This window comes from Saccoglossus kowalevskii, chromosome 2 (genome assembly GCF_978046115.1).
Source record: "Saccoglossus kowalevskii chromosome 2, keSacKowa6.1, whole genome shotgun sequence".
Lineage (NCBI taxonomy): Eukaryota > Metazoa > Hemichordata > Enteropneusta > Harrimaniidae > Saccoglossus > Saccoglossus kowalevskii.
Window position 1 is genome coordinate 25,550,413 of NC_140642.1, and position 27,336 is coordinate 25,577,748.

The 27,336-nt window shown below is 36.0% G+C and overlaps 2 protein-coding genes across 3 annotated transcripts; one reads left to right on the forward strand and one right to left on the reverse strand.

Moving 5' to 3' along the window:
* Positions 1-109: 109 nt before the first annotated feature.
* On the forward strand, positions 110-4,374 carry LOC100370080 (ADP-ribosylation factor-like protein 2). Its single transcript, XM_002738703.4, has 5 exons — positions 110-324; positions 1,662-1,772; positions 2,221-2,383; positions 3,060-3,140; positions 3,780-4,374. The coding sequence occupies exons 1-5, from the start codon at positions 260-262 to the stop codon at positions 3,912-3,914; spliced, it is 555 nt and encodes a 184-aa protein (XP_002738749.1). The 5' UTR covers positions 110-259; the 3' UTR covers positions 3,915-4,374.
* Positions 4,375-7,680: 3,306 nt separating this feature from the next.
* Positions 7,681-26,663, reverse strand: LOC100371280 (uncharacterized). Of its 2 annotated transcripts, none has more exons than XM_085493549.1 (13): positions 26,440-26,663; positions 20,153-20,393; positions 17,402-17,577; positions 15,317-15,424; positions 13,407-13,500; positions 13,073-13,122; positions 12,206-12,287; positions 11,663-11,748; positions 11,195-11,389; positions 10,606-10,701; positions 9,221-9,478; positions 8,580-8,665; positions 7,681-7,919 (listed from the first exon to the last, which is right to left on the reverse strand). In XM_085493549.1, exons 1-13 carry the CDS (start codon positions 26,527-26,529, stop codon positions 7,703-7,705), a joined length of 1,779 nt encoding a protein of 592 aa, XP_085349675.1. In that variant the 5' UTR covers positions 26,530-26,663; the 3' UTR covers positions 7,681-7,702. The 2 variants fall into 2 exon arrangements, with proteins under 2 accessions (XP_085349675.1, XP_085349683.1); XM_085493557.1 differs by lacking the exon at positions 7,681-7,919 and adding an exon at positions 7,956-8,171.
* Between the last annotated feature and the right edge of the window lie 673 nt (positions 26,664-27,336).

Consider the following 27,336-nt stretch of genomic DNA (forward strand, 5'->3'; position numbering starts at 1 on the left):
GTTTTGCATAGATTATTTATCGATGTATGGAAATAAAATTGTAATAGTGCTAATTTAAAATTAACTTTTCTGTGATAGTTTCTAGATTAGTGCATTATGGAGGCAACCGATATTGCCGCTAATATTATCTTACTCTTTGGCGGCTATGTCAGAGATTCCTGTTCTGTAATAGTGAAAATAGTTGCTTCACATGGCAATTCACGTTTCGGCGACCACACCAAATGTATCAAATTTTGTTGACGTATAATACCTCTTAACAATGGGACTGTTAACAATATTGAAGAAAATGAAGCAGAAAGAGAAAGAAGTTCGTCTTTTGATGCTGTATCCTTAGTTTTTTACTTTGATACTGTAGCACTAGTTACAGATCAATGTGATGGCGTATGTATTGTAAAGTAGTGCCCTAAGTCTAACTGTATTACCGATATATATCAAACTTTGTATGTATTTTAATAATTTTGTATTTCATGCTAAGGTGATTTTTTTCTCACAGCCTGGTATGATTACATGGAGCCATAAATATTGATGATGTTAGGGACGACGTCAAAAAATCGATGTCGGATAAAAAACTTAATTACTTTAGTTTTTTTCCAAACCCCCCTACCCCCCCACTGAAACTTAATTGATGAATATTGGTCATGGCGTCAGACTACATTCACCATTAAATACAAATTGATAATCGGACAGTAGTATTGCATAGCAGTTGGTTGTCGGGTGGGTGTAAAAAGATTTTACAAATGCACCTCATTTGACGCACAGATTTACACTCGAACCAAACCATTTTTCTGTTGTTTTTTCCCTTTTCGGTTATTTCTGTCCATGATTGGATAGAAAAAAAACGAACTACAAATACTCCAAGATTTTTTTGACTTCAATAAAAAATAAAATCGTTTTTGTAGGATGGAAACTTTTTGAGGTCAAACCCCCACCCCCACCCCCAAACTAAAGGAAATAAGTTTTTTATCCGACATCGATCTTTTGACGTCGTCCCTTAGGGACATAGTAAAGATATGTCAGTAATCAAATATTGGTCATAAAACAGCAGCAGAACTGCCTAAATATACTGAGTCGGGGTGGGTAATGGAATACACAATACTAAATAGGGGAAAGGGAATGTTTTCCTTGAAACATGGGTTCATTACATGTTTAAATTTGATACAAAACAGTATAATAATGTTTTCTTTTTCTTGTTTTTTTAATTGCGGCTCAACTGAAACTAAAATAAAATTGGGAAAGTAGCACAATTGTTGCACTTGCTAATGAAAGCTTATAACTACAATACTATGTGTACAATCCGTACCAATTGCCCCTAAAATCCTAGGGAAAAGGCCCTACTTTTTATTTATTTTTTGAATATGCTACATGAGCCTCAACCGTTTTTTCTCCACTTGATTGTGTGTGATCAAATACTTGATCACCATCAAGTCCTAATCAAACATACAAACTGTGGTACCCAGTATCACATTGGTATACCATAGCCCGATTCATAGCCCAATCAGATGAGATGAAAAAATGTATAGGTGTGGAAGAACTAGTCACTGAACATGGATAGACCACAATAGAGATTTAGTGCACTGCTGTTCAGACAGTACCTGGATTGGGCAGTAGAATTACATCAATTTCTGTTGAAATCCTTAATTCCTACATGTAATATCTTACAGAGGTTTAGATAATGCTGGAAAAACAACAATATTGAAGAAATTCAATGGTGAAGACATAGACACAATATCACCAACTCTTGGTTTTAATATAAAAACTCTTGAACATAGAGGGTAAGAGTTGTCACAATGGTATATCGTAAATAATACTGAAAATACTGCGAGGTAAATATTATGTTAAATCAAAGTAAACATGTACTTGACTCGAACAGACACTCGTTTGCAGCACCAAATCACTTAGCAAAACATCACATGAAATTTGATGCCATATGTCAAGCATATTATTTACCTTGCTGTAAGTTCAGAGTTATTATGCTTTTCTTTCTGTGTTAGCAGCTACTATTACTTTACTATTGAATGTGCTTGTTTCTTATTTGCTTTGTTTTTCACCAGGTTATAACTGAAATTTTGGTTTTCTATTTTATTTATTTACATCATGTTAATGTGAAATAAAGTATAGTCATTTTTTGTTGTGCCCAGTTCTTCAAACAAAAGCTGAAAGTATTAAAAGCTGACATTTTTGCTTGTGTCCTATCTTTCTAAAATTGTTTAAAACTTTTAGGTTTAAATTAAATGTTTGGGATGTTGGAGGTCAGAAGTCATTGAGGTCATACTGGAGGAACTATTTTGAAAGCACTGATGGTTTGATATGGGTTGTAGATAGTGCTGATAAAAGAAGACTTCAAGACTGTAAACAAGAGTTACATTCTTTGTTATTAGAAGAGGTAGGAAATATTAAAGTCATTTAGTCAATCTATCACATTGTATTAGATTAAAATATACCAAAACAGAATTTCTTCATTTCCTATCTTTCCACACTATATATCTTTTCACCACTACCTTGACTGGGTATATTACCAGTAATTAATAATTGTAGAGGCATTTGGTGCCACTACACTAGTTTGTGTCACATAGATAGTGAATTTTTACTTTGATTATTACAGCAAGTCTCAGAAGTATTGGAAGATTCGAAAGCCAACCGTTCAGTCAAAACCAAAGCAGTTAGCCAATTCGCTAGCGAATTTGCAAATTGGCTGCCCCAATACTTCTGAGACTTGCTGTAACATAGGAAATTTATAAGGGTATGTAAAGGTGTGATACACTGTGATAATCACACGAGAATGGAAGAAATCAAGCAACTTGCAATATGATCCCAAAATTGCAAGAGAAACCAACATTTCTAGAATCCTAAGCAAATTAGTGAGTCTATGAAAAAACTTGTTAGTTTTCATCTCAGATAATTTTTTTGACATGGTTATAAAAGTTGCATACCTTTATCTTTTAAATGTTTGCTATTAAACATACATACGTATACGTGTATAGTATTAACCTAGATAGCTGCTCAAATTTAAATCACCGATGGCACAAACTGTCACATTGCCACATCATTATATTTTTCAGAGATTAGCTGGTGCTACATTATTGGTTTTTGCTAACAAGCAAGATTTACCTGGATCTTTACCATCAGAGGAAATAAGACAGGTAAAGGATGTAGTGGCAATAGCGCCCTCTATCAATATATGACAAAACCTTTGTTTTTAGATTACTTACAGTGGAAATAAAATTGATATGGGAATAGTAGGTTTATCTATGGGTGGTTGGTAACAGTGATTTTATTTTAACTTGACACATTTTTGCTGTGGTAAGTTTGTGTTTGTTCTGCTATTTCTCATCAGCGTATTCTTATTTGCTCCTCAATAATGCAACACTGCATGCAAGAGAAGTACAGTAGAAATGATGTATTCTGACTACAGTTAGCAACCGTCTATAAACACATCCTGATAAATCAATAACTGTTTATTTTAGCCCACTACAGTCAATGCTATGTTCATATTGATCAGACGATTACTGTAAACCAGTTTTATTCTATTTTTTCACGAATTATGGAAAATTGCAAAATGTTGTAGCTGTGAAAATGTCTGGGAGTACTAGTAGAGTTCCGTTGAATTTAGTCGCATGATGCTTGCCTCAAATCAAGTCAGTCTAGTAACAAGACTTTTTATTAGGACATTTTTATATGCCATAATAGGATTGTTTGTTTCTACTCTTGATGGTATTTGCAGTATGGCTTGCTACCGCTTGTTCAGATTATTAACATGTCTGTTTATATACTATTTTCAGGCACTAGAATTGGATGAAATCAAGTCACATCATTGGATGATATGTGGTTGTAGTGCTGTAACTGGTGACAATCTCTTACTAGGAATTGACTGGATCATAGATGACATTGCATCAAGAATATTTACTATGGATTAGACTGACTGTAAGACTGACATCCATGGTTGTATGTGGCGATGTGCAGAACTGAAGGCAGTACTGTCGTATAATGGTGCTTCTTGCTGTGTAGCTTTGTATGCAGACCTATATGAATTGTGCATTGCTCAAAAACTATGTCTTGTGTCTTTTACTGCAGTCCATGTATGATTATCATTTTAAGACCAACTATCTCAGTGTGAGACTGCTGATTCCTGTTGTACTATACAAGCCCAGTGCCTCTGATGGGGACACGGTAGAGGTTCTTTTCTATCAATATATGGCTTGTGGAGGACTAAATACAAATCAGAGTTCATTTTTATTTTGTTTATTTTATTATTTATAACATTCTGTGCAACAATGAATTGTATATTGTTTGTAACCGCATATGTAAATATTAGTAAAGAGAAATGGCATGTTTAAATCGAATGAGTTTATTGATATTAAATTTGATCATTTATAATTTGCTCTAGCGGTCCTGCTTTACTTAAAAAATGCTGATATATATTTATTATGTTTGTTTACATGTGTTCGCCACTCCCTTCTCAGATAATGATACGTTCCAATCGCACACACCCCAAACCACTTTTTTTTTTTAAATATTTTTTGTGCTAGGCGACAGTTCTGGACATTGAGTATCACTGTTGTCTCTCCTGACATTTTTTTTTGTATATGCAAATTGCAAGTGCTAGTGCTGACACATAGTGCATTTGCCACAGAAGTCATATTCATGTTTGGGACTACATGACAGGGCTGTGTGACCATCTCTCTGTCAAATGGCATTTTTTAATGCGCTATCCTGGCGTCAACCAGGCCCGGTCAAACACAAGCACCTGCGGAGCTTAACCAAGGTTCCCCCAAAGTCGCATTCGTTAGTGAATGAATCTCGGCCAGTGGAATTGGCCTTCCCATTGAGTCTGTGGCACACTCACCCAGGGTAGGGATCGACCCTTTGATGTTCAACCTAAGATAGGATTTGAACTTGGGTCCACCGATCACGAGTCTGATGCGACAACCACTATGCTACCAGTGACCACTCTTTCCAAGCTTTGGTGGCTATCTAGCAAAACTGTAGTTTCATGCATATGTGCCCCACCAGTAAAATCAAAGTTCATAGCGAGAAAGTTTACTATCTTTCTCTGTTTTGAATTGGAAAGCTTTATAATATTCAAGTCAGCTAATTCACTACACTGTTTTAGTGCATACTTTGCAGCATCGTTTTAATAACCTGTTACTATAGCCCAGACCTGTACCATTAAAATCCTTGTATAAACCATGATTTCTATATGCATTGCAACTGTTGAATTTAGTATGAAGCCGTGAATTAAAAGTGCAGTTTGGCTAGTATTACATACAATGGCATAGGAGTGAATAGCCATTTTATCCAAATCTTGTGTTGAACTTTTTCTTTAACACAACACTATGGTGTTAAACAATTTACCCGAGCAAAATGCATTCACGTAAATCCTACTGCACCAATTTGTAGCAACTATGTGAAGCTCTTGTACTCCTCACCATGCTACTATAAATGTATTAACATCTTTGGGTATTGCATAATTTGTCAACAAAATTTAGTTTGAAGCTATTCACATGTCAAGTAATATGCATAATATAATAAATGTAACAGTTATAGTATTCACAAGATGTCTACACCAGGAATTTTTGGCCAATAGCCGAACATCACTAGGCATTTCCATAGTTTCTGTTTTGCGATCTAGTTTTCATCTAACCAAATTGCATGTAGGATTTGACAATCCAAAATGGACCAACTATATTCCAAAATCAATATTCAATGTGAAGCATTTTCTATTACGATTAAGATGCACACCAGACTTTAGTTTTCCCCTGTACAACGTAAAAAGAACGATAAAACAAACTGATCGCAAGTGTGGAAATTAAGACATTATGCTAGGACGTCATTTTGAACCAAAGCTTGACCTGTGTCATGTGGCTGACAACAGTTGTCAGGGGATCTCGCAGTGAGCGGAATATTCACAATTAGGTTCCTCCCTTTTGAATTCATAAGATGACTATCTTACTTCTTGTTACCACGGCCTCCAAGCAAACTTGAAAGTTACGTACCTTCTTAGATGTGTTTATCACACACCTGAAGCAGATTTCGAACAGCAGTGCATGATGGGATTTATTGTACAGTAGTGAAGACAATAAGTGAACACTAACTTTCAGATTTGATTTTACAATTTTAATCGTTTCACCACCAGTTCCATTTTTTCATCACAAATTCACAAAATAGTTCTGTTCATATCGGTAGTCTGCACTTTTCTTCAGAAGATATAAATATTTTGAGTAAAAACTGAAAATTAGGGTTCAGAAAATTTGGGTGAGAAAGTTTGTTGGTGAAAAACTTAATATGCAAATATATAATATGGTCAAAATCTATTTTTGGTTCAACCTGGACTGGACTTATTCAGCTTGTTTCATTCATCGCATATTCTGAGAGATGCAAAATGCAAATATCATATAAATATGTCATTTATTATAAATGCTTGTACATGTTGGTAGTAAAATTATTATGCACATGTTCACAATATAACTTCTTGGCAGATAGTTGCAGTGAATACAAGATGGCAAGTTTTATAAATTTGTTAATCTGGAGTCAAATTTCATGAACTGGAGTTGTAACTTACAAAGAAGTGATGTTTGGGGCACCTCCTGCACTTTTAAACGTGATTGTACTCTATGCTGCGTAAACAACAATCCTATAAGACAGGCATGCTCTTTTAACTCCTAAAGATGGATTCTCTTTATGTTTGGAGTAATAGTAATACCGTACTACTCTAATTATAATTTGGACACATTTTCATAATTATACTAGTAATGTAAATAATATATTAAATGTGTATATGCAAATTCAAAATTACACTATAAAATTTGAATTATAAATATTGACAATTGTAATATATACTTACAAACATAATCATTACCACTTAACAGCAAACTTGTGAACTCTGATTCTACAATTAGCTATTTACAAGCCTTGAAAAAATTTTCAGAGATGCACATAATTTGATATTTATTGTGTTGTCATTTATGGAATCCTATTAGTTGTTGAGTGTCACATGGTTACTGTATCTACTTTCTATTGGTAGTTGAATGTTATGTGATTACTGTCCCTACTTTCTATTGGTTGAATGTTACATGTTACTTTCTCTATGCATTATTGGTTGTTTAGTGCAACATGACTACATTCTATTGGTAGTTTTGAGTGTTACTATACTTGTTTTCTATTGGTTGTTGGGTGCCATATGACCTATGCCAATGCAACTCATTGGTTCAAGGGTATCACATGCCTACTGTATGTACACATTGGTACACTTGCATCACATGACTACTGTATGCAAATATTATTGGTACACTTGCATCACATGACTACAGTATGCAAATATTGGTACACTTCCATCACATGACTACAGTATGCAAATACTATTGGTACACTTGCATCACATGACTACAGTATGCAAATATTATTGGTACACTGGCATCACATGCCTACTGTATGTACACATTGGTACACTTGCATCACATGACTACTGTATGCAAATATTATTGGTACACTGGCATCACATGACTACAGTATGCAAATATTATTGGTACACTGGCATCACATGACTACTGTATGCACACATAATTGGTACACTGGCATCACATGACTACAGTATGCAAATATTATTGGTACACTTGCATCACATGACTACAGTATGAAAATATTATTGGTACACTGGCATCACATGACTACTGCATCCATTCATTTCCCTGCCATTGTTTTGTTCTTATTTTCTCATAGTTTCTACCCCTGTATCCACCATTTCTTCTCTGATTTCTTTATCAACCCAAGCTGCATCAACTTGTTTAACTCTCTCTTCTTCTGTAACTCCTGATGCCAATATTTCGACTACACGCCGTTCCTCAAACTCCTCTTTTTTCTTCTTGGCATTCCTTCTTTCCCTGGCCTTTCGGAGAATTTCTTTGTTTCCCTTCACAAGTTCACTTATGTCCAGAAAAAGTGATTGAACAAGCAAAACGTGATACAAAACACAATGGAGAAAAAAGTAGCATTAGTATGTTTTTATTGCAGAAAATAGAAAATCTTGGCATGTGAAAACGTTGCAGCATTATTATACTATTCATGTTACTCATTAGTATTGTTATGAATTAGTGATGACTAGCTTGTTGGTATCTATGGCTACCTAGCATTCCAATCAAATTCATACCCTGCTCTCTAGTTCTTTAATCAGTTTGCTAAAAGGAAAAAAAAAAGGAAAAGAAATGAAATGTATATTGACATAAAAAGTTCAGAGCAGGAGGTGAGGGAACTGAAAGTTGTTGATAACTTTGCACCCTCATCTTTCAATTACAATATTCAGTCAGGAAAGGATACAAGGATTCAGATTTGAAGAACAAGTAGATTGAATATCATTTAGATATAGAGTATTTATTTTTTTAATTCTAGAATAATCTAACTACTCGGGTAATTATTGGCCTAAATTTTGTGCTTTCTGTCCTTTAATAAAAGAAATTCTATTTAATAATTTAATTACTGATATTTGATGCAAAGTCAGTCAGAAATTGATTGGTCATTAACTGACAATGCTACAGGGTCAAAAGTCAACCATGTCATGTGACAGGAAAACTCCCACAACAACTTACCCATAATCCACTTCCCCATCCCCATCCTCATCCAGCATTGTTATGATTGCGTTAATTTCGGAATCTTTCAAAGGAATATTGGAGCTCTGAAAATAGAAATAAAAATAGATATAGGTGAATACTGTAGTGCATATGCTCTATCAATATTTGTGTAAGAGATTGCCTAACCAGCAAATTTCACTAGTGTGCTTTTTTGACTATTGAAATTGTTTTTAATATTCTCAGTGTATGAATTACACCGGATGTTCATATATGCTGGAGGATCTTGTTTCAGGTTTTCTATTATCTGCCTCTAACTATAACAAAATAACTACAGACATGCTACCAACAATCCGTTGTTTGTTTTATCTCAGTTGCTACCTTGCATATAGTACACAAGTTTGTGCAGAGCACAGTTAAAAATGATTGAGCTAAATATTTTTTTATATTTATAATACACTTTTGATAAGACCATAGGTCAAACTAAGGCCTATTGGGTGTTAAATACCAGATTACTTGATGACTGGTGTAACCTCTGTGCTATACGAAAATACGAACATGACATCAAATCGGTAATTAGTGAAAATAGAACCTAATTTATGGCAAATTCATCTTTTTTTGTTTTTTTCATTTGTTCTTGTATCAGGACATCCAAGCCTCACCTGTATTCCTTTAGTGAATTCTTCTCTTGACACACTCATGCTTTTATCTTTATCAAACCTTTGAAATAAATCTAATAATCGTAAATTATTTTTTTGAACATAATCCAGTAGTTTTTGTAAAGGATCAGATTTTTTTTCTATTTCTGCTCCATTGGTGCCATGATGCCGTGCAGTACCACCATGTTCTATCCTCAAATCAGATCGGGTTTTCTGGATTGCCTTCAACATTTCTTCAAATTCCTCTGTGATGATGATATCCTGAATTCACAAAAAATCACATGGTTTGAGTTTATCAAATATTACCTCCAAAAACAATGGAAAGACTAGGGAATGTACCTATAAATAAAAATAAATAAATATCTCAAATTTTTTAGCAGTGAACATTTCCTTTTTGTATATGTTTACTAGTGAGACAGAGTGTCTTTCACAGGGGTATCAGAAAGTCAAAGTGGCTTTTACTGGGTCCCAGGGAGTGATAGTAGCTTTTACTGGGGTGCTAGGGAGTCAGTAACTTCCACTGGGGTCGTGTAGAGTCACAGTGGGTTTCACTAGGGTTATAGGGAGTCTCAATGACGTTCACTTGGGAGTCATAGTGATTTCATGGGATCCTAGGAAATCATAATGACTTTCCCTGGGGAGTCACAGTGACTTTCATCGGGGTTATAGGGAGCCTCAATGACTTTTGCTTGGGAGTCATAGTGATTTTCCATGGGATTCTAGGCAATCATAATGACTTTCCCTGGGGAGTCACAGTTACTTTCAATGGGGTTATAGGGAGTCTCAATGGTGTTCGCTTGAGAGTCATAGTGATTTCCATGGTATCCTAGGAAGTCGTAATGACTTTCCCTGGGGAGTCAGAATGACTTTTAATGGGGTTATAGGGAGTCACAATGACTCCTTATGATCACAATGACTTTCACTGGGTGCGAGGGATTCACAATTACCTCTGGAAAATGTGTTTTTTCTGAATGGCCTCAAATTATTAAATTACAACAATTTAATCAATAGAGAAAAAAATATATTCATTCGAACAGAATTATTCATCTATATTGGGGCTCACCTGGCTCTGAAATGAAAGATTCACTGATTATTGAATTCATGTATTTGGGGTAAATTACAAAATATTCGAGACTGTTATTCAATGTTGATTTCAAATGTGTGCACAAGTATACCAAGTTTGCATTTATTATATTTTGTGCATAGTTTTTAGGATTTAATTTTTTAACCATTTTTAACTATTATATGATCATGAACATGATAATGGTGTATGCAACATAGTGGATACTAAGAAGAAAGTTGTCATGGTTTCACAGCATTCATTGAAGGATATATATCAGGCAATTAGGCATTCAAACGGATGTTGAGTTATCACCATGGTTACTTACTGTCAGCCTGATATCAGTCAATGCACTTTGTGGATTCTTTGAAATAGCCATTAAGATAGCCATGGCGCCAGCAGCAGAGATAGGATTCTTACCAATCTGTAGAAATACATTATGATTTCATGTATCAGTTATCCATGGAGAGTGTAAGGCATGTAATATAATAAGATAAATGCACCATGAGACAAGGTACAATAACATATCACAGATGATCTTCAATGAGAACCATTGCAAATTATATTTTCTGTTCATTACACGCATCAGTTAGAAATATGTACATCCCAGCATTTTTGAAGATTTTTGTTGAAAAAAAAGGGAAATAAAAAAAAAAAAAAATGAAAAATCTAATGTTCTTGAAAAGTAAAAATAAAGCACAATTCTGAAATTAAATTAAAAAACAAGCATAAATCAGGTATTTTTTTTATTTCTGGGTTTAATCATTCAAAAAAACAAAGAACATTTCTACTTGGAAGCATGGAGGTAGTCTCTTTTCTACCTCCATGTTGGAAGCCATACACCTGCAATTTTTATTCAATTTATTTTTCGGTATTGTTGAATAACGGGGGCCCTTATGTGCACTCAAAATACTTACCTTGAGAACTTTGAGAGTATCGTTAGATTCAAGCCCCTTTGCGATAGCCAGCGCACCATCATTTGTTATTCTGTTATTCGTCAGATCCAGGTCTATTAATTGTTTGTTAACTTTCAATGCTTGTCCCATTGCTAGAGCGCCCTCATTGGCAAAACCATTCCACGATAAATCCAAGATCCTGATTGAATTATTTTCCTGGAAATAAATTAATCAGAGTTCATGATATCACTAACTCTTTCACAATTCTAACTGTCAATGGAGCTTTACTTCTTCATTTGACATCTTGGTTCAGTTGTAACGTAAGATAAACTGGTTATTTAACAATTTCATTAGCGAAACAAATACAATTCCTGGAACATAGAGGAACATGAGCTCGGGGGAAATAGGAAAGCTGCAAGCTACGAGAAATTGATTTACTACTACACCTCGACAGTCAACGGTGTTTCTATTACCCGCCATTTGACTTACCGCCATAGCTTTACTGATCGCTATTGCTCCTCTATTTCTCAAATGATTCCAACTAAGATCTAAAATGTCCAATGTGTCATTTGAAGCTGTTGACAAACATATTGAAAACGTTTACGGTTATTTATATACTTGCTCAATTTATTTTTAGTATTTAAGGTTGTCAGATGTACAACCGAGCCTTGTAGCAGACGAAATATATAATGTTACGTGAATTAGTACAGACGTATACAGCAAAGTAATAGGAATAGGACGGGATCTTGGCACACAGCCAAAATAGGTAGTCGTCTGCAACGATGCAGTCGCAGTACAAAATGCGAGATGGTTTACTTAGAAAGTCTGCACGGTAAGTATAAATGAACAGTTATTCTGACAACAGTATTACATTAAACACACGATTCTTTATTATTTACGACAATATTTGTTACAGCATTTTCTATTCGCTCAGACGACATTACATTGTAATAATCAACTCGACTTAAAAAACAATTCAAAAGAATGAGTTTGTGGTCGCGATTGTAACATAAATCCTAAAATTATACTTGCCGATTGCTTCTCCTAAAAATTCACCACCGATTTCAGAAAAATCGTTGTTGTTAAGTATGAGCTCTTTCAGTCTGTAATTGCTCTGTAAAGATATGTAAATTAGCTGTTTTCTAGAAATACCGTGATGGACCACCGAAAACATTGTTGAGTTTTAAAGTTCGATGGACCGACGAAAACATTGATGTTTCAAAAGTTCAAATCTGATCATGCACTTGCCATATCAGTTTTCAGACACTTATTTATAACACAATTTTTTCCTCAAATAAAAAAATATGAAACTTTACAGGTTTGGCAGTCGTCGTGCTGCGTCCTGTTCGATATGGAACTCATGCGACGTATACAACGCGTGTAAAATACATTGTTTATTTACACGAATTTCCAACACGCGCTGCGCGACGACCACCGCGCTTTAATTGTCCTTATTAATTGCGGCATTCACATAAAATTAACCGTTGAATAACCAGGTTATATTCTTTATTTATTTTTAAAAAGTTGTGGATGAGAGTTTTGATCAAGTGCTGAACTGAACGAATATATTACCACCTTCGTAGGTTTTTAAAAAATCGACCAATATGAAAGTTATTATCGTAAAATATGGATGATTGAACGAATGTTGAAGTTGTTATTTTTGAATGACGTGAACGACAAATGTAGACTCCAGTGAAGAGTGCCATCATGTGCGAATCACATGAACACTTACTAGTAGAAACTTGCTTTAAATCAGCTAAGTATGGTTATCCAGTCTATAATTTTGTTGATTGATTGATTTGGCATTTTCAAATGTTGGTAAAATGCAGGGGTGTGTCAGAGAAATGTGACCGTCTGAAAACTGGCATATAGTGAGTTGTGTATTGTAGTTATACCTACTTTAAGGGCTTGTGTAAATGGTTCTGCGTCCTTGTCTTTGAATTCGTTTGCTATTGAAAAGAAATTAATGACAGAAAACAAGTCAACTTCGAGTTCGGTTCTCTTACTCACTATGATCAGAGCGACCCAAATGCGAATATGTTAACTTGGCCCTTGAACTGGGGTAACACGGGGTACAATTCGCATGCCGTTCCCTAACATAAACTGCTGCTCTTTACAATTATATTCGGTAAAAAAAAATCACAACTTTTGAGTAAATGGATAATAAAATAACAGTTCTTGCACTCTTGAACAATCAACTTAAACGGTGTAAATCACAGAATTTCAGAAGTACCTGATAAGTTGATTCTCTGTAAAGTTGTGTTGTGTTCCAACATATCACCAACTGCACGTGCTCCTTGAGAACCAAGCTTATTCGACGAAAGATTCTGGAAAAATAATAATGCTGTAACTCAAAATGTGTGATGATGATAATAACAAGCTGTTTATGACGAATTCTCGTTGAGATACTTGTAAAAAAAAGGTCTATTTATTATAAATTATACCATGTTCTTATGCAGATTTTAACACATTTGTATGCAAAATGTAATTTCTACAGTAATTATTGCATTGTTATGCTAAGTGTAATTGCCACAGATAACTGTACATAACTGGCTTTATGCTGGCTACTAGTCTGACATGTAAGTGTGAGTACACCGAAAGGCATCAGACCTCACTGTCTTGGGTTTGGAGCACCGCGGAGGGCGCAACCCACGCGATCTCGTCAGGTGAGTTGGCTACATGATTGTAACATATTTTGTAAACAGCTATTTTAAATCAGACATTGCATCTTAATTTGCCAGAACAATGTAGCTTTAGTCAAGGTGTAATGTCTGGAATTGACGAGGTCACGGAGTTCCTCCTCAGCTATTCGCGATCGTGCGATATACAGACTCTAACCAAAGTGTGGCATTAGGTCCGCCAGCGATAACTCACACTAAATAGTAATATCACACGATTGCCCTGTTCACGAGTGCTTGGCACGTACGGGAGACGAACTTATTCCTCGCCCATATTGTACATAATGCATTCCCGCTTTTCTATCAATCGAATGGGGTTGCTAAGTGATAGAGGTATACAAGTGTGGAGTCGGAACCGATTTGAAAAATATGTTATTGATTGTGGGTTTTGTGACCACACACTATTTCTATTATACTTTAAATCAATATTGGAGAACTGACAATCTCAGGATAGTTGTAGCCAAGGTAAAACGAAAAGCATTTCACTTTGATAGCCAATATATGATTTAATAAATGGATATCATTAATGTTATCTGCTACACACGAATCAAAGAACCAATATAGCACCAATGACATACAATGGCCATTGGATTGTTTAACCCGTGTTGGAATTCACTGTTAAATCGTAGCATATATATAAAACACATTTTGATACGTCGAAGGGAAAAACCGGTAACAAGCAAGCCGCTCTCTGATTGGTCTGACTGTGTTAAAACATCCAGACATCATATATATTTACATTTTTTGGCACAAGAAAGGCGAAACAAACAAATAACGAAAGCAGGCACGCTAAAAGGTTCTTCCTATATTTGTATAATCCAGCGGTAACAAGTGGTTGCCATATGGGAGAGTAACCCCCTCGATTAAAATACTTATAATCATTGATTGCAAAAACCGAACAATGTTCAAATACAGAAACATTGAGAAATGTTGACGTTGAATTTGAAATACATGGTATTGATTTTAGCGTACAGTATGAACAGAACCGTGTGCTCATAACGTTGAATAAATCAATATAGAATACATTCATACTACCGATGACGTCGCGCAACATTCTCCGTTAGTATGATGATTGCAAATCATGTTGGTGGTCGATTAAATGTTTGGGGTTTTAGAAAAAGCGGTACATTCACCGGGCAGGTGTAGTTATTCCAAATTAACGACATCGCAGTTTCCATACCTGAACCCTGGAGATGTAAGTCAAGCGTTTAAATGAGTGTGTATTCTATCATGAGTATATCCCGTTCAAATGTACCTGTAATATTGGAGGTCTGATCATAGGAATCGAACTTTATTTAAGTCAGATTGTAATTAGATAATGAGATATAATGTTCAGAATTTTAGTATCTCTGAATTCCCGTGCCTTCATTTCCAGTATTTGACGTGGATGTCACTGTAAATCATCACGCCAAATTTATATTGACAAACGATCGTCTTTTATTTATTCATTCATTATTTTACTTACCAGTTCACTTATATAACAATTTTCTTTCAGCATGGCCGCAATGCATTTTCCACCAGCGCCCTCTACGTGATTGCCAGTCAGGTCTAACGATATCACCACAGTATTTGACTAATATACAAAACGAAAAAATAAGGATATACATGTATGCATATAATTTCGACACAACAAACATTCCCCCTTCATCTTAATAAATTTATAAACTCCAATGACAGTTGAATCCAAGTTTATAGGAGTTCTTCCGTCAGCAACTTGTGCTGGGATATACATCTCTTTCGTTATACAATGTACGATGTCGAAGGTATACAGTCATTTACAGATGTTCTGAAGATGCGATTAGAAACACGTACACAATGTCCTATAGCTCGTACTAGCTCTACATGCATGTAGGGGGAACATGCATGGTGGGCTCGTGGAAATTATTATTACCAATCACAAAATTCCAGAATAAGTTACACCACTTTAGTGATAGAAAGTAATCATGCTGGGAACTAATGCACAAAATTAAATGTTCGAACAAATTTTATCACTTTAGTGATAGAAACAAAGTTATCATGTTAGAAACTGGTGCACAAAGTTCGAACAAATTATGTAGCTGTAGGGATAGAAGTATCATGATTTATATTTCAGTCAGTTTGACAGTGGTTGTCATGACATATACTGATAAAGGTTAATGACAAGACCAGATGGCGAACTGGTCGAAATCAACCAAAAACATCTTATGACTCTGCAGTTTTTAAGATACAAGACAGTAGCTGTAATTCTAAACCAATGTTGTTTGCGAGTTTAACTAAGGTAGTATCTTTGTGGAATGTTAGTGCGAGATTATTACCCCATCAATATTAGTTAGCGTTGACAATGTATAGAAATGTTTTCTCTAGATAGCTTGACGAGTAATTAATTGATTATGATGTGTAAAACTTTCATGTGATTGGTTGTTTGTTTGAAGGAAAGGCCTTGGAGTCTCTTATACTGATTGTAATTGGTTAAGGGGTGACAAGAAATAAAGATGGATTTAATGCTGTCTCGGGTGAAAACCAGGGACTTGGCAGAGAATCGTTTTGGGAACATGAACGAAGCTTGTGTGTGTCTTTTGTTAGCCTAGCGTGGAAACGACCGAACCCCGGTTACCTAAGTGAAAGGTTTTTAACCATCAAAAATACCTATCACAGAAGGATAGAAACAAAGTAATCATGTTAGAAACTGGTGCACAAAGTTCGAACAAATTATGTAGCTGTAGGGATAGAAGGATAGAAACAAAGTAATCATGCTAGAAACTGGTGCACAAAGTTCGAACAAATTATGTAGCTGTAGGGATAGAAGGATAGAAACAAAGTTATCATGTTAGAAACTGGTGCACAAAGTTCGAACAAATTATGTAGCTGTAGGGATAGAAGGATAGAAACAAAGTTATCATGTTAGAAACTGGTGCACAAAGTTCGAACAAATTATGTAGCTGTAGGGATAGAAGGATAGAAACAAAGTAATCATGCTAGAAACTGGTGCACAAAGTTCGAACAAATTATGTAGCTGTAGGGATAGAAGGATAGAAACAAAGTAATCATGCTAGAAACTGGTGCACAAAGTTCGAACAAATTATGTAGCTGTAGGGATAGAAGGATAGAAACAAAGTTATCATGTTAGAAACTGGTGCACAAAGTTCGAACAAATTATGTAGCTGTAGGGATAGAAGGATAGAAACAAAGTTATCATGTTAGAAACTGGTGCACAAAGTTCGAACAAATTATGTAGCTGTAGGGATAGAAGGATAGAAACAAAGTAATCATGCTAGAAACTGGTGCACAAAGTTCGAACAAATTATGTAGCTGTAGGGATAGAAGGATAGAAACAAAGTAATCATGCTAGAAACTGGTGCACAAAGTTCGAACAAATTATGTAGCTGTAGGGATAGAAGGATAGAAACAAAGTAATCGTGCTAGAAACTGGTGCACAAAGTTCGAACAAATTATGTAGCTGTAGGGATAGAAGGATAGAAACAAAGTTATCATGTTAGAAACAGATGCATCAGGTTGAATGTTCAGATGACGCTCAAAATCAAACCATTGGTCCGACGTTAAAATGACTTACCACAAGTGGAACGGCAATTGCATTAGCGCCTTTGGGTCCTAAACCATGATGCCTCATCCTTATTTTGGCATCTTGGATATGTCTCAAGAAATAAGATACTGGAACTACTCCCAAATGTTGACAAGTTTCCATATACGTTTTCCTTCCAGTGCTGTCAAATTCGTCTTTGCATTCGTCTAGATAAGAACATACTTACAATATTTAGCACACACAATGATTTTTATTACATTTTGTATTTCAACTAATTAAAAATCAGTGAAAATAAACTTCATACGAAACGTCAAAATGTCTTTTCAGCAAAAATTATTTCCAGCTAAGATGAAGTATTTACAGTAGGTGTGTTAAGACATTTACCTTTCTAACTTAAAATGCAGCCACAATTTTAATGTATCCACCATTTTAGACAAATTACAAAAGTGGTGTGTCTAGTTTCTAAAATCAGTCAGTAAACAGCATCATCACAAGAATGGCAGTCGTCGCGCCGCGTCTTGTTTGATATGGGACTCATAGCGACGTATACAACGCGTGTAAAATACATTGTTTATTTACTTGAAATTCGAACACGCGCTGCGCGACGACCACCGCGCTTTAAGTCCTAAAGTGAAGCTGATTCAATCTCATGTAGCATGCAACTTTCTAGCTCCATGGTTATAGAAATGTTCTTGTTCATACGATAACTGGTCATCATTGCCTTGGCAAAGTCCCCATCGAGCAATAGTAAACAAAGTTAAAATCAGTCGGCCATTTTGAAGTACAACTTCATATGATGTATAACGTATGTGTAAAGTTTGATTTGACTCGGTTCCAGAATGACTGATTTTGATTTTTGTTTAAAGTTTAAATTGGACGCAATTCAGCCATCTTGAACTGGATCGCGTAACAAATGCATGCATGATACATGTAGCATAATGTAGGACGTATTTGTGAAGTTTGAACATGATCAAAAGATCATAGATATGGCTCTGGAACAGCATTCGTTAAAACTAAATTGAATGCGATCTGGAAAACAAAATGATGTGCATTATAGATGTACCAAGTTTGAACAAAATATGTACAAAAAAAAAAAAAAAAAAAACTACCGAGATCCGGTTCCGGGATGACAGAAACGCTGAATTTGATCTGTAATTGTTAGCACTAAAATGGCCGCCATTCGACCATCTTGAATTTGGTCACGAACTAGCGCATGTACATATCTACCCAAAAAGTATGACTTATGTGTAAAGTTTGTGATTGATCCAGCTGCGGTCCGGGCATGTCCGAGATACAAGCGCAGACGAACGAACGGACGCACCCACAGATGTCCAGGCGTGTCCGAGATACAAGCGCGGACGAACGAACGGACGCACCCACAGATGTCCGGGCATGTCAGAGATACAAGCGCAGACGAACGAACGGACGCACCCACAGATGTCCAGGCATGTCCGAGATACAAGCGCGGACGAACGAACGGACGGACGCACCCGACGCACCCACAGATGTCCAGGCATGTCCGAGATACAAGCGCGGACGAACGAACGGACGCACCCACAGATGTCCGGGCATGTCCGAGATACAAGCGCAGACGAACGAACGGACGCACCCACAGATGTCCGGGCATGCCCGAGATACAAGCGCGGACGAACGAACGGACGCACCCACAGATGTCCAGGCATGTCCGAGATACAAGCGCGGACAAACGAACGGACGCACCCACAGATGTCCGGGCATGTCCGAGATACAAGCGCGGACGAACGAACGGACGCACCCACAGATGTCCGGGCGGGGACTGAAAATATGTTTTCAGGCGTCGGAACCTATAATTTAAATAAAATAAAATATAATTGCTGCGTGTTCTTTAACAGGGAATAGTTTACGAATATTATTTTCTGCACACACCTTTAAAACATTCTACGCCATTTTAACGCATCTTGGTGATAAAACCTACCACGTCATTCATATTGCATCTTGATTATATAACCCTCTACATCATTCATATCGTACCTTGATGATATGATATAACCCTCTACGACCTCCATATCGCACACTGATGATATAACCCTCTACGCTATGTTTATTCGATTGTTTACGCAAGATGGATAACATATGCTTTGGGTGATTAATTTCACTGGGCATCTGAGAATTTCCTCGTTGTCCGTATATTGTCCCTAATTCAAATGTTTACATCCAGCAAAACCCCACCGGTAAAAGATATGTTTGTGCCTTCAAATAACGGCCAAATTTGAAACTATTTGAACTTTGTGCGACCCTGTTTACTGAACTACCTGAGTGTGTGTGGCAGTATATCCATAAAAAAGGACATATTAATATGTATATCGACAAACCACTAGCAATAACACTTCCGCTTTCCGAAGAGCAGTGCAATTTATTATTTATGTGATTTATAATTTTAGTTTTAAAATTTTAAGAGCTATTTTGCATTCTATTCAACTTCGCACAGCTCGTGACTGTCATAATAAGTTTAACATAATTATTTAAATATGGAAATCGATTTTAATGAGACGTCAGGGAGTAAATAGTTTTGAATTAAGTGAGTGGATGAGGTTTGATGTTTGTCTACATGCCACATACTTTCAATTCCTGCACACTGTGAATCAGACGGAAATACGCCATGATAGTACTTCATATATAAGGATGCTACACTCGAAACATTAACTTTTTCGATCCAAATAGCCTTGAGCTGCATGCTCCTACGCCAATGTTCCAATCCAAAATATTGTATCATTGTATCGTTCATGCATTGTGAAAACTTACCTTCAATTTCTAAATCCGTGTCCCATCCACTGTCGCTGTCTGTGTTTGATTTATTTGTATCTTCCACTTTACTGTATGGCATTTCTAAATTATGGTTGTCTTCAAAATCCCTCGTCGGCGAGCGACTATAATGGGACTTACTAAGTGCTAAGCTGAGGGCAGTTGGACTTCTCTCTTGCTCTTTCGACGCCGAGGATGGATGTGGTAAATAGTCCGGCACATTATTATTGATGTTGTCGATCTACAGGGGTGATAGCGAATCGATAAAGTGATGTGACACAGTGAAATACAACAGCGGGATGGTTGAAACGTAAGTTATGCGCAGTTCCAGGATGTAATAAATGGAATAGCTGAAACCGACACAAATCATCAATAAAGTAAAAATTAATATTGCATATCCGTGCGTTACACAGACATACCCTCAATACTGTCACATAACAACATTACAGAATTACTATATATTTACATCGTAAGTATTGACAAGTTAATAATTGTAGTGATTATTTAAAGCGGGAGGGTCGTCACCTGCGCACGCGCGAGAATTGAGTCCCAAGCGACGATAACAACACACGCTAAAACGCAAAGGCTCATGGGTAGACGCTTATTTGTAAACAATAACACGCTATGGCCATCTAACGCATGCGCAGGCGACGACTCCCCCGCTTTAAAAAAAAGTTTAATTTCCTTAAATACATTGTTAGATTCGTGTTGGATAATGTTATTCATCGAATATAGTTTCATTGATATGTAAACGATGTTTCCGTTAAGTTGATAAAATATATTGAGATTTCATGAACAATTATGTATTTATTTATAAGCTTACAGTTACCACGAACCGTTATGAATAAAAGAGGATTGAGTGGCGTTTTTGTCAACTGTTTTCAAAAGACCTAGTACCAATGAGTGAGGGTAACATACATGTCACATAGGGTATATTTACCATAATTGGAAACGAATTTTCGTTGAAACATCACTTTTTTTCAACATACACACACTAAACATCAGCATTGCCTATATAAAGTCATAGTTTGTAACTTTATCATCATTTCAGTGCCTTCACACCAAAGCGGCAATGAATACTGAAGATTTGATTTGTATTCACCTGATGTATGACGTCATCATATGCCAAACATTACAATGATCTACACAATTTTTAATTGTTGTAAACCTCTCATTGGGAGATATATATACTAGTACATATTCAGGACAAGAAGCTGCCATCATATTACAGCGTAGAACGCGTGCAGCTGTTAAATCGGGAGGGTCATCACCTGCGCACGCGCGGAAATTGAGTCCCAAGCGACGATAACAACACACGCTAAGAACGCAAAGGCTTATGGGTAGACGCTTGTTTGTAAACAATGACACGCTATGGCCACCTGCCGCATGCGTAGGTGACGACTCCGCCGCTTTAAAGTCGGTTTTGTCGAGGAAGTCTGTGCCATATAGAGAATGAAGATATCTCTTCCAAAAAGCAAAACAAAATTATGTTTTTTTGAGGGGACGACGCGTGAACAACGTACTTTAAGAGGAAGTAGACCATCCATACTAAATTTGGCTTTTGCCCAGCGCAACTAAATCCAATTGGCCCAAGTGTGTGCACCAAATTATGGAACTGTTTTTGTATGCCTACGTTTCTGCATGGTTGTGAAATTTGGTTCAATTAAATTACTACCGAAGATCAGACCTTAAAGTTCAACGGTATGCGAAAGGCTCTATCCACGAGAACCCACATCCTTGTCGCTCTTGGGTTCAGGATTCCATATATTGGTCATATTGACATTCAATTTGTAAGTTATTCAAGTTCAAGCTACACTGCTCTAATTCATTGTGCGATTTTGTTCCAGATATAGTTAAAAGAAAATATGATTAACATCACTATCTTGCTGACTACTGCATTTTAACAGTTTCCATCTAAATCAGCAGCTATCACAAAATCAATTAGAAGCAGCAATTGAGTGCTCTTTAAGACATTGTATTGTAAAACACACCTGTGTTAATTTAGAACCAAGTAGTCTGTACATATTTACACGCAGGTACCCTTTATAGCACTACAAAAACACTGCAGCTATCGTTATCTCATTGATTTGAAAACCATTGTACGAAATTCCGCTGGTGGACTTGCTCATGTACTCTCCACGTGTCAAATTACTGTTACGCCACGTGACAGGTTTTGATTAGATGTCATCGGTTATTTTATAAATAATATTCGGCATCTGTGCTCTAGGGCTGTGCTGATCTGTATACTGACGATGATGAGTGGCTATTTCGGCACTGTTTACCAAACCGTGTTTATGACTTACTATAAAACCGTGATAGATATACATATATTTATTCACTGATATCATTTATCACTTTATTCAATTTGTTGAATTGTATATTCATTTATAATTAGGAGGAGTACAAAAAAAAATGTTTTTCCAACTGAGAAACCGTTCATCATTTTCGTCAGATGTTTACTACTTCAATACCTTTACCAAAGTAACACTGGACTAACTGGAATAACTTCTGCCACACGCCAGAATATATGTATCAAGTCTATAGACTTGCACACAATATTTTGTCTGCTATTGGTGTAAAAAATATTTAGCGAGAACCCGGCTGTCGCCATTAAGACACCCCCATGATATTTTATTTTACCAAATAAACAACAACAAAAGACTGCATGTAAAACTAGTTTTCCTACAAAAATAATAAAAACTTTTTTTTTTCAAAATAAGAACAAACGCATAGATATCTTTATCTCTAGTGGGTGCAGGCGACAAATTTACACTATGCTTGTGATACCGTTATTGATGTCGCTTTGAGTATGCGACGTGTCAGTGTATGAGCCAACATTGGTCGTTTTAAATGAATGATAAAACAGCATCGTGAAACTCGCAACCATTAAGTATAGTCTAGTAAAGCATCGTCCCGTAGATATTGTTAATTTTGGAATTTAAACAATCAACATAGGCATAATACAAGAACCATGCTTGTAACCATGTTCGTACAAAGGACCGTCATGATTGGTCTAGAGTACTGGTGCGTGTGTAACGAATACTACAAATAATACTTCGCCACTGGAATCGAGAAGGGTCGTGTTGGCGAGTTATACAGCTAATAACGCCAACAAGAGGTTATTGTATCGCACACCAATTCTGGGCCAATTACTTACCAGAATGTCTTAAAGTAAAAGACCTATAGGAGTTATATAAGTTACAATTCAAGTTTCTCAGATCACATTTCTTTTCGGATATCGGGGTTTTAAGCGCGTTATAAGTATAAGTGAAATCCTAGTGCGCAGAAGGTAGTGAATCACCAGAGCGTATTCAACGTAAATTTAAAAACAATATTTCTGCTATGAATGGAATGACACTAGTGTGAAAACTATCTTGCAACGTTTGAAAATATGCAAAAAATGTCCAAAAATATGCCACGAACGTGGGTTCATCCTTAAATATGAATTTCTCGTGTTTTGAATTGTGGTACATTATATCGTCGTCGTAGTTACTTTGACATGTATGTTTTACATTTAGTGTGCGTGTAATATCTGCGATGATCTTTTTAATGCGATTGTTCACGGTCATTTACAATTTTCAGACTTCGTTCACGTAGTACTACGAATACTTTTAAAGAATTTTTGTTTAATCATACCCTACTTATTTGTTCATATAATATTATTATATTATAGGTTTACCGATAATTTTAAACGTCTTTTGTTTACTCTCACTGCAACAAATACATTCTCTTTATCTTTATAAATATTTGGAAATTCCGATGGCAGTTGAATCTAACCAGCCAATCAACGAGCACAGTACGTAGCGATGTCATTTGAAAACGTTCCAATGTTATTCAATCGGCCAATAGAAACCTCTCGTTTCAGTTTATAAGTATTTTTAAAGACCAAGTAAGTGCTTACGGTAGAGATGCAGTTTACCTGACTAGTATTTTAATTAGTTAATTAGGAAACCAAGATGACCTCTTTTGTCCACAAAACTATATATTTTCGGAAAGCTCATTGTACGAATTTTAAAATTTTGTTAGTATGTTTTATTTATGGACACTGTAGTTTGAAATATGCACAAAAATGTGCTTTTTTGGTCAAAAGTGATTTAAAAAAAATAGCTTCTAAACCATGCTTCTGTTTCCTGTCAAAATTGGTTTACGGGTACATCTGTTCACTATGAAGAAAGTGCCGTCTTGAAAACTGTCTACCAGTTCTCAATTTGGCAGGGCAGCAGCTCAAATTTTACTACTTCAAGTTTATGCATAAATTAACACCCAGGCTAGTTGTCTGTACGATTGTTGTAACACTGTTCAACCAAAGACAATGCCCCGACGGCGTTTTGAAGATAAACATATTGTCAATCATTTGTGAAAATTTCAAAACAAAAGGTCAAAGCGTCTAGGAGCTATTTTTTTTAAAGTTCTGGGATGTGCACTAAAAAGAAGCTGAGATAATTCCTAATTTGCATAACAATTCACCCAGTAAGAAGTTTGCTAATGCTCATAATTAAAATGGCTGTAACAGTTCCAAATTTAAATGTATTATCGTTTTGTAAAAAATTAAATATAGTGCATAATATGGAGATCCCGTCATTTCTTTTTTTCACTATGTTTCTTTTTTATTATTTATGTACAGCCTTGCTAAATCTTGCTAAGCATTCAAAAGAGAGAATGTTTGCACCTGTTATGTATATTTTAAAATCGTCTTTTGAGTATGTTCCACTATTTACAATTGTACAAAATGTTAACAGTCTATAGCCAAGACTGTTTGGATAATAAAAAGCAAAAAAAAAAAAAAAAATCACTCCCAAGTGCCCACGAACCTGCATCTCTACCTTACAATTTTCTAATTTATTTTGTTTCTTTAAAAATATTGTAATTGTTTTGTGTTTATTTTTATATATAGTTTTTAGTTATTTTGGTCCAGCGATGAGAACGGACGTCACGGTGACTCAGTTGAAAAACTGAATGTTCTCTTTATTAAAGGACTGAAAGAAAGGCCGGTAAGTCGTTAGTGTAGACGGAAGTCTTCTAAATGCCAACTACAACTTAGTTTCATTGTTCAAAGAAAGATAACAGTCATTGTTGTATTGAATAAAGGTATAACATTTTGTTAAGATGTTCAATGGGCGATGGAGTACGAACACCACTTGTTGTTTGACGTCACCGGTAATAGTAAACTATTGCAAAGCTACAAGTAGGGAACGTTTATATGAACAGTAGCCCTGGTGAAAATATAAACAAATAAAGACACCTATTAGCCATTCCTAGTCATTCTGTAAATAAAATAAAATAATAAATTGGCGTACAGAACCTCAACAGGTGTTTACGACATAAAGGTCATGCATGGAACTGTTGTGTTTTCTTCAAATGCGTATTGTTTTTGTGTGTGTGTGTGAATCAGAGGTTAACGATGCGAGGACAATAAATGTACGTCTTTATTCCGAGTGTCTCTATTCTGGGTGATATAACGTCTTGCTATTACGCAACAATTAGAGACATTGAGCCAACAACAATATAACGCAACGGTTTGTCAATTACTTTTACAAAATGTAAACGATCTTGTTTTTTTGGGGGAAAAAAACAAGCAATAAAAGGCATTTAGTTACATGGGTCTACAAGAATTTGAAAGTTATCTTACAACAGGTTTTGTCTGTTTGAAAGGTTATTTTGGTGAATAAAGAAGTAGCCAATTCGAAAAAGTCTAAAGTGTACAATAGCCAAATTCGTTAAATTGGCATGAACTTATTTTAAAAGTGCTTCCAAGGATACGAAACACTCAGAGCGTGACTGTGAATGTTTCCGAGAGTATAGTATGCTTCAATACCAGGGTGGCTTGCGTGAATTGTCCAGCAGTTGAATTTTGTTCCATTGAGCTATTTGATGAGGCAACATGTCAACCGAACGGTTTTGGTCCAGCTATGAAAATAACACCATACACACGGCGAAGTAAACTACTAGTATTTTGGTCTAACTGTTTATACATCAGTGTTTACGTTCGACGATCGAACAGTGTCGTATTACTTGTTTGTCCTCCGTTTGGGAACAGGTAGTTTTAACGGTTAACAGTGAATGCGTGGGACAGGTACTCAAAACGAAACCCGACTAAAGCTGCGTGTAACCTGGATGATCGTGTGATTTTAACCAAACGCACGGAATGGGTATCGGATACAATTAACTTGGCGACAAAAAAAAAACGAGTAAAATATTAAATACAAACATAAACGAAACAACGCATACATCATATTTTAAACTGGTTAAGATCGATCGCTAACTATTTTGATTCGCTGATATCTCACCTTTTCAATGCTGTTAGTCGATAAATGTCCACTGTCTTCACGAATTGCCATCTTTGCTATCTCATCTTCGTGATTTGTGGTTGACGCCATGTCGTCAATTTGACGGTTGTCCGGCACAAGTTGAACTCAATTTTTGTACAGGGGTTCCGTCTTAGTTCGCTTACTGAATCCAAACGATACTCGGGGAATACCGCTGTCAACGCGCCTGCAACTTCATTCACTCATTCTTGTGAACAACAAAAGCGCGCTCATTTGCATGGTCACTTTGTTCGGAAGACTCGTTGCCAAGCAACTTGAAAGCGATCCCATTCGAACATTCCACACAAGTAAAGCACCAGTTGTTTTCTTCGACGCAGTGACGGCAGTAGTTTCATATTTCGAGACATTTAACCCTATTTCATTTTACCCACGCGTTTAATACTAGTATTACATGTAAAGTTTGACTTGTCAGTAAACCCGTACAGGCGAGTATAGTATAACCACAAAAGTAAAAAAAAAAAAGTGTTTAATATAATAAAAAGTATGTACAATAAAGTAAAATGTAAGAGGAAGGTCAATGACGGTATACACACGCATTTCGATCAAATAAGGGGGTCAAAGAGATGGAGGCTATCGCGTAACAGATAGAAATTAACAAAACTAATTGACTATTAAGTGACAACATAATTTCACTAAGGGTAAAGAAAGAAATATAGTCAGGTAATTATTCGGGAATAAATGGCAAATTCAAGGACGCGATGAAACAAGGAAAGAACAAATAGCTATATTTTCATTAAAAGAAAAAGTGGGCGAAAATGTTATGTACATTTAAAAACACCGTTGCCCCTCTTTGAAAAATCAAACAGACCAATATTGTACAAGTATATGGTAGTGATATTCGGGGAGAAGAAAGTTTTT